At 48.1% G+C, this 13,628-nt stretch overlaps 1 protein-coding gene across 11 annotated transcripts in view; it reads right to left on the bottom strand.

Moving 5' to 3' along the window:
• Positions 1-13,628, bottom strand: part of kdm6al (lysine (K)-specific demethylase 6A, like) — a 35,821-nt gene that overhangs the window by 9,980 nt on the left and 12,213 nt on the right. For 4 of the 11 annotated variants that reach the window (NM_001441687.1, NM_001441688.1, NM_001441684.1 and 1 more), the window contains 9 exons: positions 10,956-10,990; positions 9,703-9,796; positions 8,912-9,038; positions 8,701-8,799; positions 6,938-7,157; positions 6,287-6,421; positions 2,802-2,939; positions 1,025-1,102; positions 571-678 (listed from right to left, as the gene is read on the bottom strand). In NM_001441687.1, the coding sequence (NP_001428616.1) occupies positions 571-678; positions 1,025-1,102; positions 2,802-2,939; positions 6,287-6,421; positions 6,938-7,157; positions 8,701-8,799; positions 8,912-9,038; positions 9,703-9,796; positions 10,956-10,990 (1,034 nt within the window). 11 annotated transcript variants of the gene reach the window in all.

Genomic DNA, 13,628 nt, shown 5'->3' with positions numbered 1-13,628 from the left:
GAGCTGACGGTGCAGTGGTGTGAAGCTGACGGTGCAGTGGTGTAGAGCTGACGGTGCAGTGGTGTAGAGCTGACGGTGCAGTGGTGTAGAGCTGACGGTACAGTGGTGTGAAGCTGATGGTGCAGTGGTGTGAAGCTGACGGTGCAGTGGTGTGAAGCTGATGGTGCAGTGGTGTAGAGCTGACGGTACAGTGGTGTGGAGCTGACGGTGCAGTGGTGTGAAGCTGATGGTGCAGTGGTGTAGAGCTGACGGTGCAGTGGTGTGGAGCTGACGGTGCAGTGGTGTGGAGCTGACGGTACAGTGGTGTGAAGCTGACGGTGCAGTGGTGTGAAGCTGATGGTGCAGTGGTGTGAAGCTGATGGTGCAGTGGTGTGAAGCTGATGGTGCAGTGGTGTGAAGCTGATGGTGCAGTGGTGTAGAGCTGACGGTGCAGTGGTGTGGAGCTGACGGTGCAGTGGTGTGAAGCTGATGGTGCAGTGGTGTAGAGCTGACGGTGCAGTGGTGTAGAGCTGACGGTGCAGTGGTGTGGAGCTGACGGTACAGTGAGGATGCAGTGGTGTACTGGTGTACCTGTTGTTGGTGGAGGTGCATGGCGGACAGCTGCGCCTCCATCTGCTCCAGCATCTGCAGCTGTGCAGGTTTCAGACTGGCCCGGCTGGCCCGCAGCTGCTCCAGCAACTGAACACAGCAGAACAAACCAACCATACAGTGAAGAAGCGATCAGACAGACAGACAGACAGGCACGCACGCACACACACAAACACAGACACACACACACGCACCCACGCACACACACACAGACACACACACACACGCACACACACACACACAACCTCTCTGCATTTCTCACTCTTGAGCTTTTAATATTTAATAAAAAAGGGATGATGGGATTATCCCTATTAAGCTAATTTGCATACACTGAATGCCACACCCACATCTCCTCATCCAATCAGCAGTGAATGCACAGAACAGTGAGCATCACACACACACACGTCTGTCTCTGTGTAAAAGACGCTGGACTCACCTGCAGCTTCTGCGGCGTCAGGTACCAGTGCGGAACCGGCGTGTGTGCGGAGCCGCTGCTCCAGGAATCTGCAGAGCTCTGACACACACACACACACACACACACACACACACACACACACACACACACACACACACACACACACACACACACACACACACACACACACACACACACACACTTTATGTCATGTGTACTGCAATATGAACAGTTTGAGATTAGTTAATCCCTATCTGGGCAGGACTCAAGTGCTCTGCAATACACACTATAACAGACGTTTGACGAATGTGATGTCATCGTGGTGTTGGCAGATTTTCGTTTTGGATGTGCGACATCATTTTGGCTGGCGGGGGCCGTGACTGACCTGCATGGCTCCTTATTTGCAGATGCACAGCTCCGAGTGTGTGGAGCAGGTGAAGCGCTGTAGGCTTCCTCTGAGGCTTTGAGGGAACACCCTCCTATATTTAGTGCACAGCTTATCAGTAGCTATTGAAGGAGTTGTGATGTTTTTTAACTTTGTGTTATGCATTAACAGTTTAATCCTGTATTAAGATCTGATCTCATGTTTGTGTGCTTCACCTCATATATCCTTGTTCCATAACAGCCGTGGCTTCTTGTGCTGATAACCAAGGCGCGTGACAGAAGCGAGACGGAAGCTGTTCTCAGCAAAGTGTTTCTACTCTTTCGTTCAGAGCGTGCTAGCTTCTATTCTAACAGGGATGCAGGAGGAGCACTGATGGGGGGGTGCAGGCTCACTCTCTCCTGTGCTGTTATGTGTGTGCGTGCGTTTTCTGTGCAGAGTGGCTGTTCTGCCTGAAACTGGTGATTAGGCTGATCTGACCGCCCGAACTGTGTGAAGCCACCGCAGCATTGAGCTCTGTATGCTTTACTCATCTGATTATTGACACTGGCTGCCTGCTCAGTTGGGCATTAAATTTAAAATATTGCTTCTGACCTGTAAAGCTGTAAATAATCGAGCTCCTGTTTATTTAACCGATCTTCTGTCTCGCTACAATCCAGCTCGCTCTTTAACATCTCTAAACTCAGGGCTTCTGGTAGCACCTAGAATAGCAAAGTCCACTAAAGGAGGTCGAGCCTTCTCATTTATGGCTCCTAAACTCCGGAATAGCCTTCCTGATAATGTCCGTGGCTCAGACACACTCTCTCAGTTCAACACTAGATTAAAGACCTGTCTGTTTAGTAAAGCACACACTCTGAGCAGCACTTAGCGGTGTGATGCATGAATGTGCTCCACACAGGTTTCTGCATCTCGTTTATGAACAGCAGCTACGCTAATTATTCTCTTTATTCTCTATTTTCACCAGGGGATACTCATCCTGAGGCACTCAGAGACTATGCAGAGTCACTGAGTCGATTCAAGACCAGCGAGATGATCCCAAGGTTTCCATAATCCTGGACCAGGCCGTATCCTGAGCAGCAGCTGTGGTGGTCATGGAGGAGTGGAGGGCATGAGACTGATTCCTGTGATGCTCCAGGGACAGACGAGTCTACGCTGAGGTCCAGCGCTCTCCAGCCCCCGGCGCCTAGACTACAGCTCTGCACAAGACGTTTGGCCAGAGAAGAAATGGTGGTGCCCAACTGAGCCTGGTTTTTATTTTATTGTATGAAAGGTTTGTGTTGAACTCTGTTTCTGGATATCAATAACACCAGCGCCACATGGCAGACTCGCAATATAGATGCTGGAAGGATATTCAGTGCAGCTCTACATCTGTGACTATGCGCATGCTCCTCGGGGGTGTGTCTGTGTGTGGATCACCTGTGCAGGGCTGGAGCTCCTCCTCCTGCGGGCGGGGCTGGTCTGGGCTCCGGCTGGCTCCAGTGCAGTGCTGTGTGGAGGCAGAGCTGGAGCGGAGGCCTGAGAGCCGCTGGACGCACCGGGCTGAGCTTTACACGCCTGAGAGAAAGACACATGCATGAAGAATAAAAACACACACACACACACACACGTGCACACACCAAGAGGAGGATAACACTGCAGAAACACACAAGTTTACACCGACAGTGCTGATCCTCCACACGTCCTGCTGAAACTACACTAGCGCTGCGTGATTAGCTGATGATGACAGCTGTACGCTCACAGACACCAGTGGCGAGCTGCTTATCAATACCATCGATCATATCAACCCTGATCAGTGAGTCAGGGGCAGATTCAGTGATTTAGGGGGCTATTCAACACATTTAACAGTGCATTATCACCCGGAGTGTGTTTATTTTCTCACTCGGTCTACATTAGTTTGTTCCTTAAAATAAAAAATGAAACAGAAAATAAAGAATAAAGTTCTGTACGTTTTATAAGGAAATGCTGTGGTTTGAGTGCTGGACGGCTCAACTCATTCCTTGATCTGTTTATTTTGCTCTCCTCCTCTTACACTCGCTCACTCTTCATTTCCACGTTTTTAATGGAAAGCTGACCAGAGTAAGTGACCGTGCGTGATTATTTACTATGAATTATTTACATAATAACTGCATTTGTTAGAGTCTCACCACACAAAATACAGAGGAAACCATATTATTAATCATTTAAAAGTCTATTTTATACTTGTAGGTGTTAATCAGGGGCCCCGAGCGGCTGCTTACCCCGCTTATTAGTTAAATCCACCCCGCATTTAATTTATAAAAAACAGCCCATTAAGTGTACAGCCATAGAGTCTGAATATAAACTCTGCAGATGAGCAGCTTCCTCCCAAACACACACACACACACGCACACACACACACACACACACGCGCACACACACAGCTGTACGCACGCACACACACGCACCAGCTGCAACTTTAGCATTATTGAGGCAAATGTACAGCTGGAGCAGAGACACAAGAGCGGCCCATCAAATATAGACTACATTAATAATCACTATAATAATAATAATAATGATGATGATGATGATGATGATGATGATAAAGTGTGGAAAATAATCATTTGATCTCCTGCAGACTTAAGAAGAGATGAAGGCTCTGCAGTATTAAGGACGGTTTCTTTTGACCGACAGAGAACAGCAGAACATACACACACGCACACACACACACGCACACACGCGCGCACACGCACGCACACCCAGCAGGAGATCAGACAATTACTGACCGACTGTAATGCAGAGGAAGATTACAGGTGACAGGTGAATCTGAGGACAGATACAGAAACACACACACACACACACATGCACGCACGCACGCACGATGAGCGAGAGCAGCAGTCTCAATGAGAACATGCTCATTGTACTGTCATGAACACACAGACACACAAACGGACAAACAAACGGACACAAACACATACACACACACACACACAGCTATGACTACAGTCGGATGGCGTCAGTGTTTGGTGTGTAACTGCAGCAATAGGACACACAGACTAGAATCTACAGCACACACACACACACACACACACACACACACACACACACACACACACACACACACACACACACACACACACACACACACACACACACACACACACACACACACACACAGCTCTGGGTGAAGAATGAGGCGCTCTGCATGTGTGTGAGGACTGGGCGACTACACCTCACAGAACATCACTGAAATCCCCCATAATCCCCGCTGCGCTGCTCTGCGCTCTCGTGGACAGGCAGACATCAAACACACGCGTGTCCTATAGTGCACCAGCGGAGGACGGCGCTCGTCTTCATCACGATGCTGAACTGCTCTGGGAGATGATGAAGACTGCTCACTGTAAATCTGCATCACCTCCATCTGCTGAACGCCTCTGCGCTCCTCACAGCTGCATGCCGGAACCAGAAAGCCCACTTCAGTAGCTTCAAGACCTCCTCAGAAAACTTTATTCAGTACACTAACCAGCGTCAAAGCAGCACTCAATAGACAGCTGTAGGTGAAGACATGAACGGAGCAGCAGAACTCAGACGAGCCGGGAACAAACAAAGCTTACAGAATAAATGAGGCGCTTGTGTTCAGCCACATTTCCCCATTTTGCCATCTGTTTGGCTCTACAGTTTAACGGCATGTGGAGAGCGTCACATCACCTTCCAGTGTTCACCGCAAACACCTGACATCACCCAGACGGAGGAGCTTGGGCAGACCCTAACCCTAACCCCAGCACGAACCAATCATGTGGATGGAGCCCGCTGCTGCACTGTTCTCCTCTCATAGATGTAGACTCATCACTGCAGTGCATTGTGGGATTGATTGAGTGCACTCCAGGATGTCCACTAGAAATAGGCTGCTCGTCATAGAGTGCACTATTAAGGGTCTAGGGGCGATTTCAGATCAAATTCAGATGAATATATAAGCATAAACTGATATACTGGCCAGCCCTGATCAACACACACACACACACACGGTGTTCGGCTCATTTTTGACCCAGGTGTGTGATCGTGCAGCGCTACACTACTGGAGCTCACTCACGTACAGAAACCACGCTACTGATCAACACACACACACACGCACGCACGCACGCACGCACGCACGCACGCACGCACGCACGCACGCACGCACGCACGCACGCACGCACGCACGCACGCACGCACGCACGCACGCACGCACGCACGCACGCACGCACGCACGCACGCACGCACGCACGCACGCACGCACACACACACACACACACACACACACACACACACACGCACACACGGTGTTCGGCTCATTTTTGACCCAGGTGTGTGATCGTGCAGCGCTACACTACTGGAGCTCACTCACGTACAGAAACCACGCTACTGATCAACACACACACACACACACACGCACGCACGCACGCACGCACACACACACACACACACACACACACACACACACACACACACACACACACACACACACACACACACACACACACACACACGCACACACACACGCACACACGCACACACACACGCACACACACACACACACGGTGTTCGGCTCATTTTTGACCCAGGTGTGTGATCGTGCAGCGCTACACTACTGGAGCTCACTCACGTACAGAAACCACGCTACTGATCAACACACACACACACACACACGCACGCACGCACGCACGCACGCACGCACGCACGCACACGCACACGCGCACACGCACACACGCACACACGCACACACGCACACACGCACACACGCACACACTGATGTAGAGTTTGTTAATCCAATCCCTGTGGAGCATCAAGCAGGAGCGTGGTTTCTCCGGAGCGAGAGTGTGTGAGAGTGTGTGGGTGTGTGTGAGTGTGTGTGTGGGGCAGGTCTCGGGGCAGGTGTCGGAGGTGTGTGTATGTCTATCTGGGCTCACCTGCGGGCCTGTGCTCTGGACACCCTGTCTGGACGTGAGCTCTGCTGGGATTGGGAGGCTCCAGGCTTCCTCAATATTAGGAAGTGTTTTACTTTTACCCTGCAGACTATTGAGACGGAGCTTACAGAACTGAGCCTGGAAAACGCGTGAGAGAGAGAGGTCAGCAGCGCACGAGCACACGCATGTACACACGGCCCTGAGATAATGCACAGTATATCTGTCTGCATGATCACTGACACTCACACACACACACAATAATTTTTTAATTGTTATTTATGTGATGTAGATTTCATGTTTAGTATTGATTGTGTTCAGCACTTTGGGCAACGTTGTGTTGTAAAAAATGTGCTATATAAATAAACTAAACTAAAACTAAACTAACACACACACACACATACACACACACACATACACGCACACACAAACACACACGCGCACACACACACACAAACACACTAACACATGCGCACACACACACACACACACACACACACACACAATGGAGGTGGAAGAAATCTGACACAAATTAACTGAACAAATGAACATGTAGTGAGGGGAGCGCGCTCTGCTCTGTGTGTGTCTGTTTCTGTGTGTGTGCATGTGTGTCTCTGTGTGTATATGTGTGTGTGTGTATGTGTGTGTGTGTCTCACCTGCAGGTATTTGATGCGTGCGGCGAGTGCAGCGGTGTTGCTGCAGGTTTTGCTGCGTGTGGCATTGATGTAGCACTTGATGGCGTCGTGCGGCTGGTTGCAGGACTCGTACAGCGTGCCGAGGTCCATCCAGGCGGCGGCGTGACTGTGGTCCAGCTGCACTGCGCAGATATAGGCCTGCAGCGCATCCATGGGCTGGTTCTGCTGCTGGTACAGCACACTGCGCACACACACACACACACACACACACACACAGCAGGAATTTATTAAATTGATTTATCCAGTTATTAATTATTCATGAGAGTGATGTGGCGGCGCAGTGGCGCAGTAGGTAGTGCTGTCGCCTCAGCATGAAGGTCTCTGGTTTGAGTCTCGGCTGGGTCAGTTGATGTTTCTGTGTGGAGTTTGCATGTTCTCCCTGTGTTGGTGTGGGTTTCCTCCGGGTGCTCCGGTTTCCCCCACAGTCCAAACACATGCGCTATAGGGGAACTGGGTAGACTAAATTGTCCGTAGTGTATGAGTGTGTGTGAATGTGTGTGTGGATGTTTCCCCAGAGATGGGTTGCGGCTGGAAGGGCATCCGCTGCGTAAAAATGTGCTGGATAAGTTGGCGGTTCATTCCACTGTGGCGACCCCGGATTAATAAAGGGACTAAGCTGACAAGAAAATGAATGAATGAATGAATGAAAGAGAGCGATGTGTTACTGATCATCTCCTGGATGAAGACACCGTAATAATCACATCATCTGCTGTAATTTAAACACACGTGCACATCACTGAAAATATTAAATCAATATTGAGACGCAAATATCTGCTGTAGGAGCGCAGCAGCACACTCTACACCAGTGATCCTCAGCCGAGGGCTCTGTTGTGTAGGGCAAATCCTTTTGCTCCCTCCAAAAAATAAAAACGATGCAAAAACCCTGAAATCACCAACTTTCCCCATAACATGTGTTCACGCTGTGCACATGTGTGTGTGTGTGTGTGTGAGGTGTCCGTGGAGTTGGCATGCTCTCAGTGCTTCAGCTGATCTACTGTTGGCTGTGGTCTCTGCTATATGTCGTGTTGTGGTCGTCGTGTTTATAAGCTCTTCTGCAGTAACCTCTTCAGCTGACAGTCTACATTAATCTATTTTACAGATCTATACACCACATCTCTACAGTATAAATCCATACATTTATTTAAAGAGTGTCGTCCTTCATCATCCTGTACTGTTAACAGCTGACTGCACTGTGATGGAGACTCTGCGGTGGAGGCTGTGGCGGTCAGGGTTGGAGTTTTGTTATTTAATCAACACACACATACAGCTGACGATCTGCGGGAGCTTTCAGCTCAATTATAATGAAGACACACATTAACTTCTGAATAACGCGGGACGCTCAATTATCCAGCTGATTACCCTGATTACCCCCATAGCGCCATCTGCCCCGCAGTTTGAGAACCGCTGCCCTATACGAGTGTGAGATTTACAACAATGATCCACTCATTGATTATGAATTATTACTGAATGAGCAGGTGATTGTGCTGCAGACTACATGAGGAGTCGATAATTAAAGATTAGCATCGCCTGCTGTACATCACCACACAAGCAAGACTCAGAGGTGCTCAGGCCACAGGGAGCCCCGGCCCTCGCCCTGCCTCCCAATACTCCCTCAGCGATCACACACACTCAATATTACTACAAGAGCAGCGCTGAGGATTAAGGAGGAGACGTGAGGATGGGGGAACACCATCTTCATCCTCCTCCTCCTCAGGTGTACACACCCTATGGAGCACCAGGTGTCGGCGCTGGCCTCCGATTTGTCGATGGACTGCCTGTAGGAGATGAAGGCGTCCTGGACCTTCCCGATACTGGAGTAACACCTGGAGGAGCACGCACACACACACACACACCTGAGTAAAGATCTGAGCACACACTCAAATGCAGAAACAGAGGCATGCAGACACACACTTGCGCATGCACACGTTACCCCACCTGCCGAGGAAGTACCAGGACTGGCCGGAGTTGGGGTCGGCCTCTAGACTCTTCTGCAGACACTGGATGGCGTAGCTGTCCTTGTTGGCTTTATCTCCCAGCTGCTCCACTGTATGGTGCATCCAGCCTTCACACACACACACACACACACACACACACACACACACACACACACACACACACACACACACACACACACACACACTTCTGTGATAAACACACACTCAGAGAAACACCACACACCTGCAGCCCGTTTACACAGAGAACCCTTCCTGACAGAGCCCCCCCCACACACACACACACACACACACACACGCGCGTGCACACACGCACGCACGCACACGCACAGCTGGAGTGCAGGATGATGAGGGTGATGTTCATGCTGACATGTCATCATTCAGGAGATCATCACCTATGCAGTGTTCAGTTATAGATGGCTGTGAGTGTGTGCGGTGTCCACATGGAGAAGCACAGCGCATTCATAACAGCAACAACAGAGCAATAAAAGCTTAACGTGGCCAGTGTGTGTGTGTGTGTGTGTGTGTGTGTGTGTGTGTGTGTGTGTGTGTGTGTCTGTGTGTGTGCTGATGCCTTCATCTCCAGCAGGTGGCGTTAGCAGAACACAGCTCAGAATACACACCAACACCACCACGAGGAGAGAGAACACAGACACGCACGCGCACACACACACACACACGCACACACACACACGCACACGCATGCACACACACACACACCTCTGTGATGAATCTACACTCAGAGAAACAGCAGTGTGTGTGTGATGCTCTTACCCAGCTGTTGGAGCGCAGCGGCCCGCACCGGTGTCTGCAGGTCCTCCGTCTGCAGCAGACTCTCGTACGCCTCTTTGGCCGCTCGGTGTCTCTTCTGTGAGGACGAAAACAAAGCATCAACCAATCACAGCGCTCTCTGCGGTTACTAGAGCAACAGCAGGAGGACGCTCAGCATCCCTCACAGCTCAAACATCCACTCACACATTAGCAGAAGCACACACACAAGCACGCACATGCACACGCACACACACACGCACACACGCACACACAAGCACAAGCAGAGATCAAATACACGAGCAGGGTGTTTACAGAACTTCTTCAGTTGAATTTAACACCTTTACTACCTGCTTTAATACCTTAAAAATATAATAGCAGCACGACTGAGAGCTGCAGCTGTACTGGCGTGAATGAAATATCTGTCCACATGGAGTAACATACTGCAGATAACACACACACACACACACGTTTCAGTAAAGCAGAGGGATTCATCGAGGTGTCACAATGGGCCTGTCCATAGTTGTACATCATACAGGTCATCAGCCTCAATAGTCGCTCTGCTAAGAGCACTCGGGTACGGTTACGGTTGTTTCTCCACTGAGTCTGGAACAGCGCAGCTCCATTATAAAGCGTTCTCGGCCCAGAATAGACCACCGTGCTGAACTGTGCTGATAGATTCTGTGTGTCAGGCCTGCAAATGCACTTTTTCAGTCGTCAGCGCCGCCGCTCCCAACTTCAGTATTGAAGAGCAGCAGAATAACCGCAGGAGCGCCACTGCACACTGCATATATATATATTGCATTTAAAAACAACATCAATCAGGACTAACACAACCCAGAAACAACTAATGCTGAGATGACCTACTGATATTTGTGCAGTAACTCCACAACAAATGTCTAATAATAATAATGAGATATTAATGATGACGACAGTACTAATCCTGAAGTACATCTCTCATCATCATGCTGCCCTGAATCTGCTCGAGTTATCTGCTATAAGCAGTCCCGCTGGCCCTTTATGAAAAACCAATCTGGTGTGCATCAGACAGAACTGAAGCAGTGCAGTGAGAGATGTTTACTGGGCACTAGTGTTTCTGTGCATGTCAGTTTAATAAATAACATTTCTATATTATAATACACACAGCTCAAAGATTAACTCACGCATCAGCAGAAGCACACACAAGCAGACAAACACACAACGGTTAAAGGAATGATGATGATGATGATGACGATGATCAGGTGTGGTGGAGGACTCACCTGAATCTCATACAGGTGTGCGATGTGGAACTGAACTGCAGACACAAACACAGAGACACGATTCAGCAGAGAAAACAGATCCTGCACACACACGGAGGACACTGTGTGTGTGTGTGTGTGTGTGTGTGTGTGTGTGTGTGTGTGTGTGTGGGTGTGTGTGTGTGTGTGTGTGTGAGAGAGAGCTTATCAAACACTAGGGCTGCCATTGGTGTTTCTAAGGCAAGCGTTTGCAGGCATCAGGAGCGAGTGTGCTGCCCGCCTGCTTTTGAGTGACGCTCCCGGCCGTGAGATCGCCCCCTGCGGGCTGGCTGCAGTACAAGTCAAAGCCCACCTCCTCCGTTACTTGAGGCTGAATAAACAACGCGCTGGTCATCAGCTGAAAGAGGAGCAGATCTCCATCTCGGTAAACGAGGTGTTTCAGCCACTAATGCAATCATATAAATCAGGGCGGGGCATCGTGATTGACAGCTTCTCTAAACCGAGCGACAGAGCTTCAGGAGGAGACTGATTTCTGTTTCTGTTTGATTTCTGTGTTATTTTACCATGATATGAGGAGTTCAGCTGTAAACTATACTCTAGCAGTAATTCTCTTTATGAGTCTGAAATAATAATCAGGAAGACGAAGCTAATGTTAGCCGATCTCCACACTGATCTCCTGAACTTGATTTACAGGCCGTCTCTGCATTTACAGTTTCAGCATGTTATGGAGTTCATCTACTGATTATTCTGTCATAAAATATGGATGTTGTAGACGCAGAATCCTCTATCCCAAATCGAGCTGTAAGTGTGCTGTATGGTGTGTGTACATCATGTACTGCTGGCTTTTATTTGAAAACCCCTAATAAACACTAAAATACAGGTAATTCCTCTTTGCCAGATATGGATCAGGATTATTGTAGATAGTGCAGGTATGTGGGATGTGTAAATCTCCTGTTGATGTTTAGAAATCTCGCTGTGTTCATCTTTTAAACACATGACAGTTCCCGCATGGTAAACGGTTATCCATGGTGTGTATATTTGGGTCCTGTTGATTGTGAATTAAGAAGTCTTTCAGTAAATGTGTGTGCTGTTTATATGTTACTGTTCATATTTTACTAATGTGATTTCATTCCCTGTGAGGATCATAAACACCAACAGCCCAGGGCTCTGTTCTTCATACCTCGCTTAAATGATCTAGGAGGATTCAGCAGGTCCTGGATCTGTTCATCTTGATAACTGATCTCTGGCTAATCTGGTTCTTCAAACAAGTCTGAGTCTGATTAAAGTGTCTGGATGAGCTGATCTGAGATCGCTGTGTGTGTTGTGAAGGACCGATCTGTCCATCCTCCAAATCATGATCAGCAATGCAGCGATTGGCTGATGGCACAGCAGCGTGATGACATCATCTGATTAATATTCAATTATTAATGCAAGCAAAATGATGTCAAATTAGCAGTAAACGGCTTGTTAAATATGACACGCAATAACCTTCCACATTTGTTGTGAGCTGCAGGCTTCACACGTTCATGTGTCGAGAGTATTCATCATGTATTTCAGTGCATATCAGTGTATTTAGTTCAACATTTAGAGGAGATTTTCTTTATTATAGTAGCCGTTTTTTAATTGGTGTATTGAATAACTGGTTGTTTACAAAAGCATTTTGATATTGGTAAAGGCGTCTGCAACTTTTATGAAGCATCAAATCACCGTCATATTAACTATCAAAACATGTTTATGACTGCTGAAATGTATTATTGCTTTTAAAGTTTATATCAATAAGTTTTCTCTTTGCACCAGCAGGTGGCAGTCTTTGTACTTTCATTTCAGGGGTGCAGATTGCATAAGTTTTATTAATATATAACTTTATTTATTTTATTAATAACTAACTTAATATAGGGTTAAAAAATTCAGTATTTTCCCAAGTGTATATGTCACTACTACTGTAAGAAGATATTCAGCATTCAGTACATATTTTCAGTGTTATCTTAGCTTGAACTGACCTGATCTAATCCTGTTTACATGAGCTGCTGCTCCTGAGCAGGTTTGAGCTCCACAACTGTTGCTATGACAACAACTCTCAGATGAGTTTTGAAGAACGAAACGATCCTGGATCAGTCAAATCATCCATAACCAAATCCAGCTCACCGAGTAATCCACGTATGAAGAGCAGAGCGCTGTAGTCAGAGAAATATACTTCTGTGCTCACCATAGCGAGCTCACTCTGACTCAGGCTAGCGTGCGTGAGAGACGGTTTATTCTGCCGTCCAGCATATATTGCTTTTATTCAATTATAACAGCTCACATCACCGCTATTAATTGTGTATCATTATTATTATTATGTGTTTTAAATGTAAGTGCTGATATTTATATTAGAGCAGATACGGGCGGTCAGATGAGGGGGCGTGGCTGATTTGATGTACGAGCGTTTGATTGGAAGCTTGATTCCGCAGCTCCGCCTCTGGCTCCATCAGGCAGTCCTTCTGCACATGCCCAGCTCCAGTATCAGCAGTGTTCAGGGACAGTGTGTGCCCGACACGAGGAGCTTTGCCTTCAGTGTTCAATGGGAAATGTGCGGTCACGTATTTTATACAGTCAATGATCAGGAGATTAGGAATGAATAATATCAGTGCAAACAGAGCCGTGTGTGTGTGTGTGTGTGTGTGTGTGTGTGTGCGTGCGTGTGTGTGAGACTGC

Source organism: Danio rerio, chromosome 6 (genome assembly GCF_052040795.2).
Source record: "Danio rerio strain M-AB ecotype USA chromosome 6, GRCz13ab, whole genome shotgun sequence".
NCBI classification, from domain to species: Eukaryota; Metazoa; Chordata; class Actinopteri; order Cypriniformes; family Danionidae; genus Danio; species Danio rerio.
The sequence above is the reverse complement of the archived record's forward strand: the minus strand, read 5'-3'. Positions and strand labels throughout refer to the sequence as shown.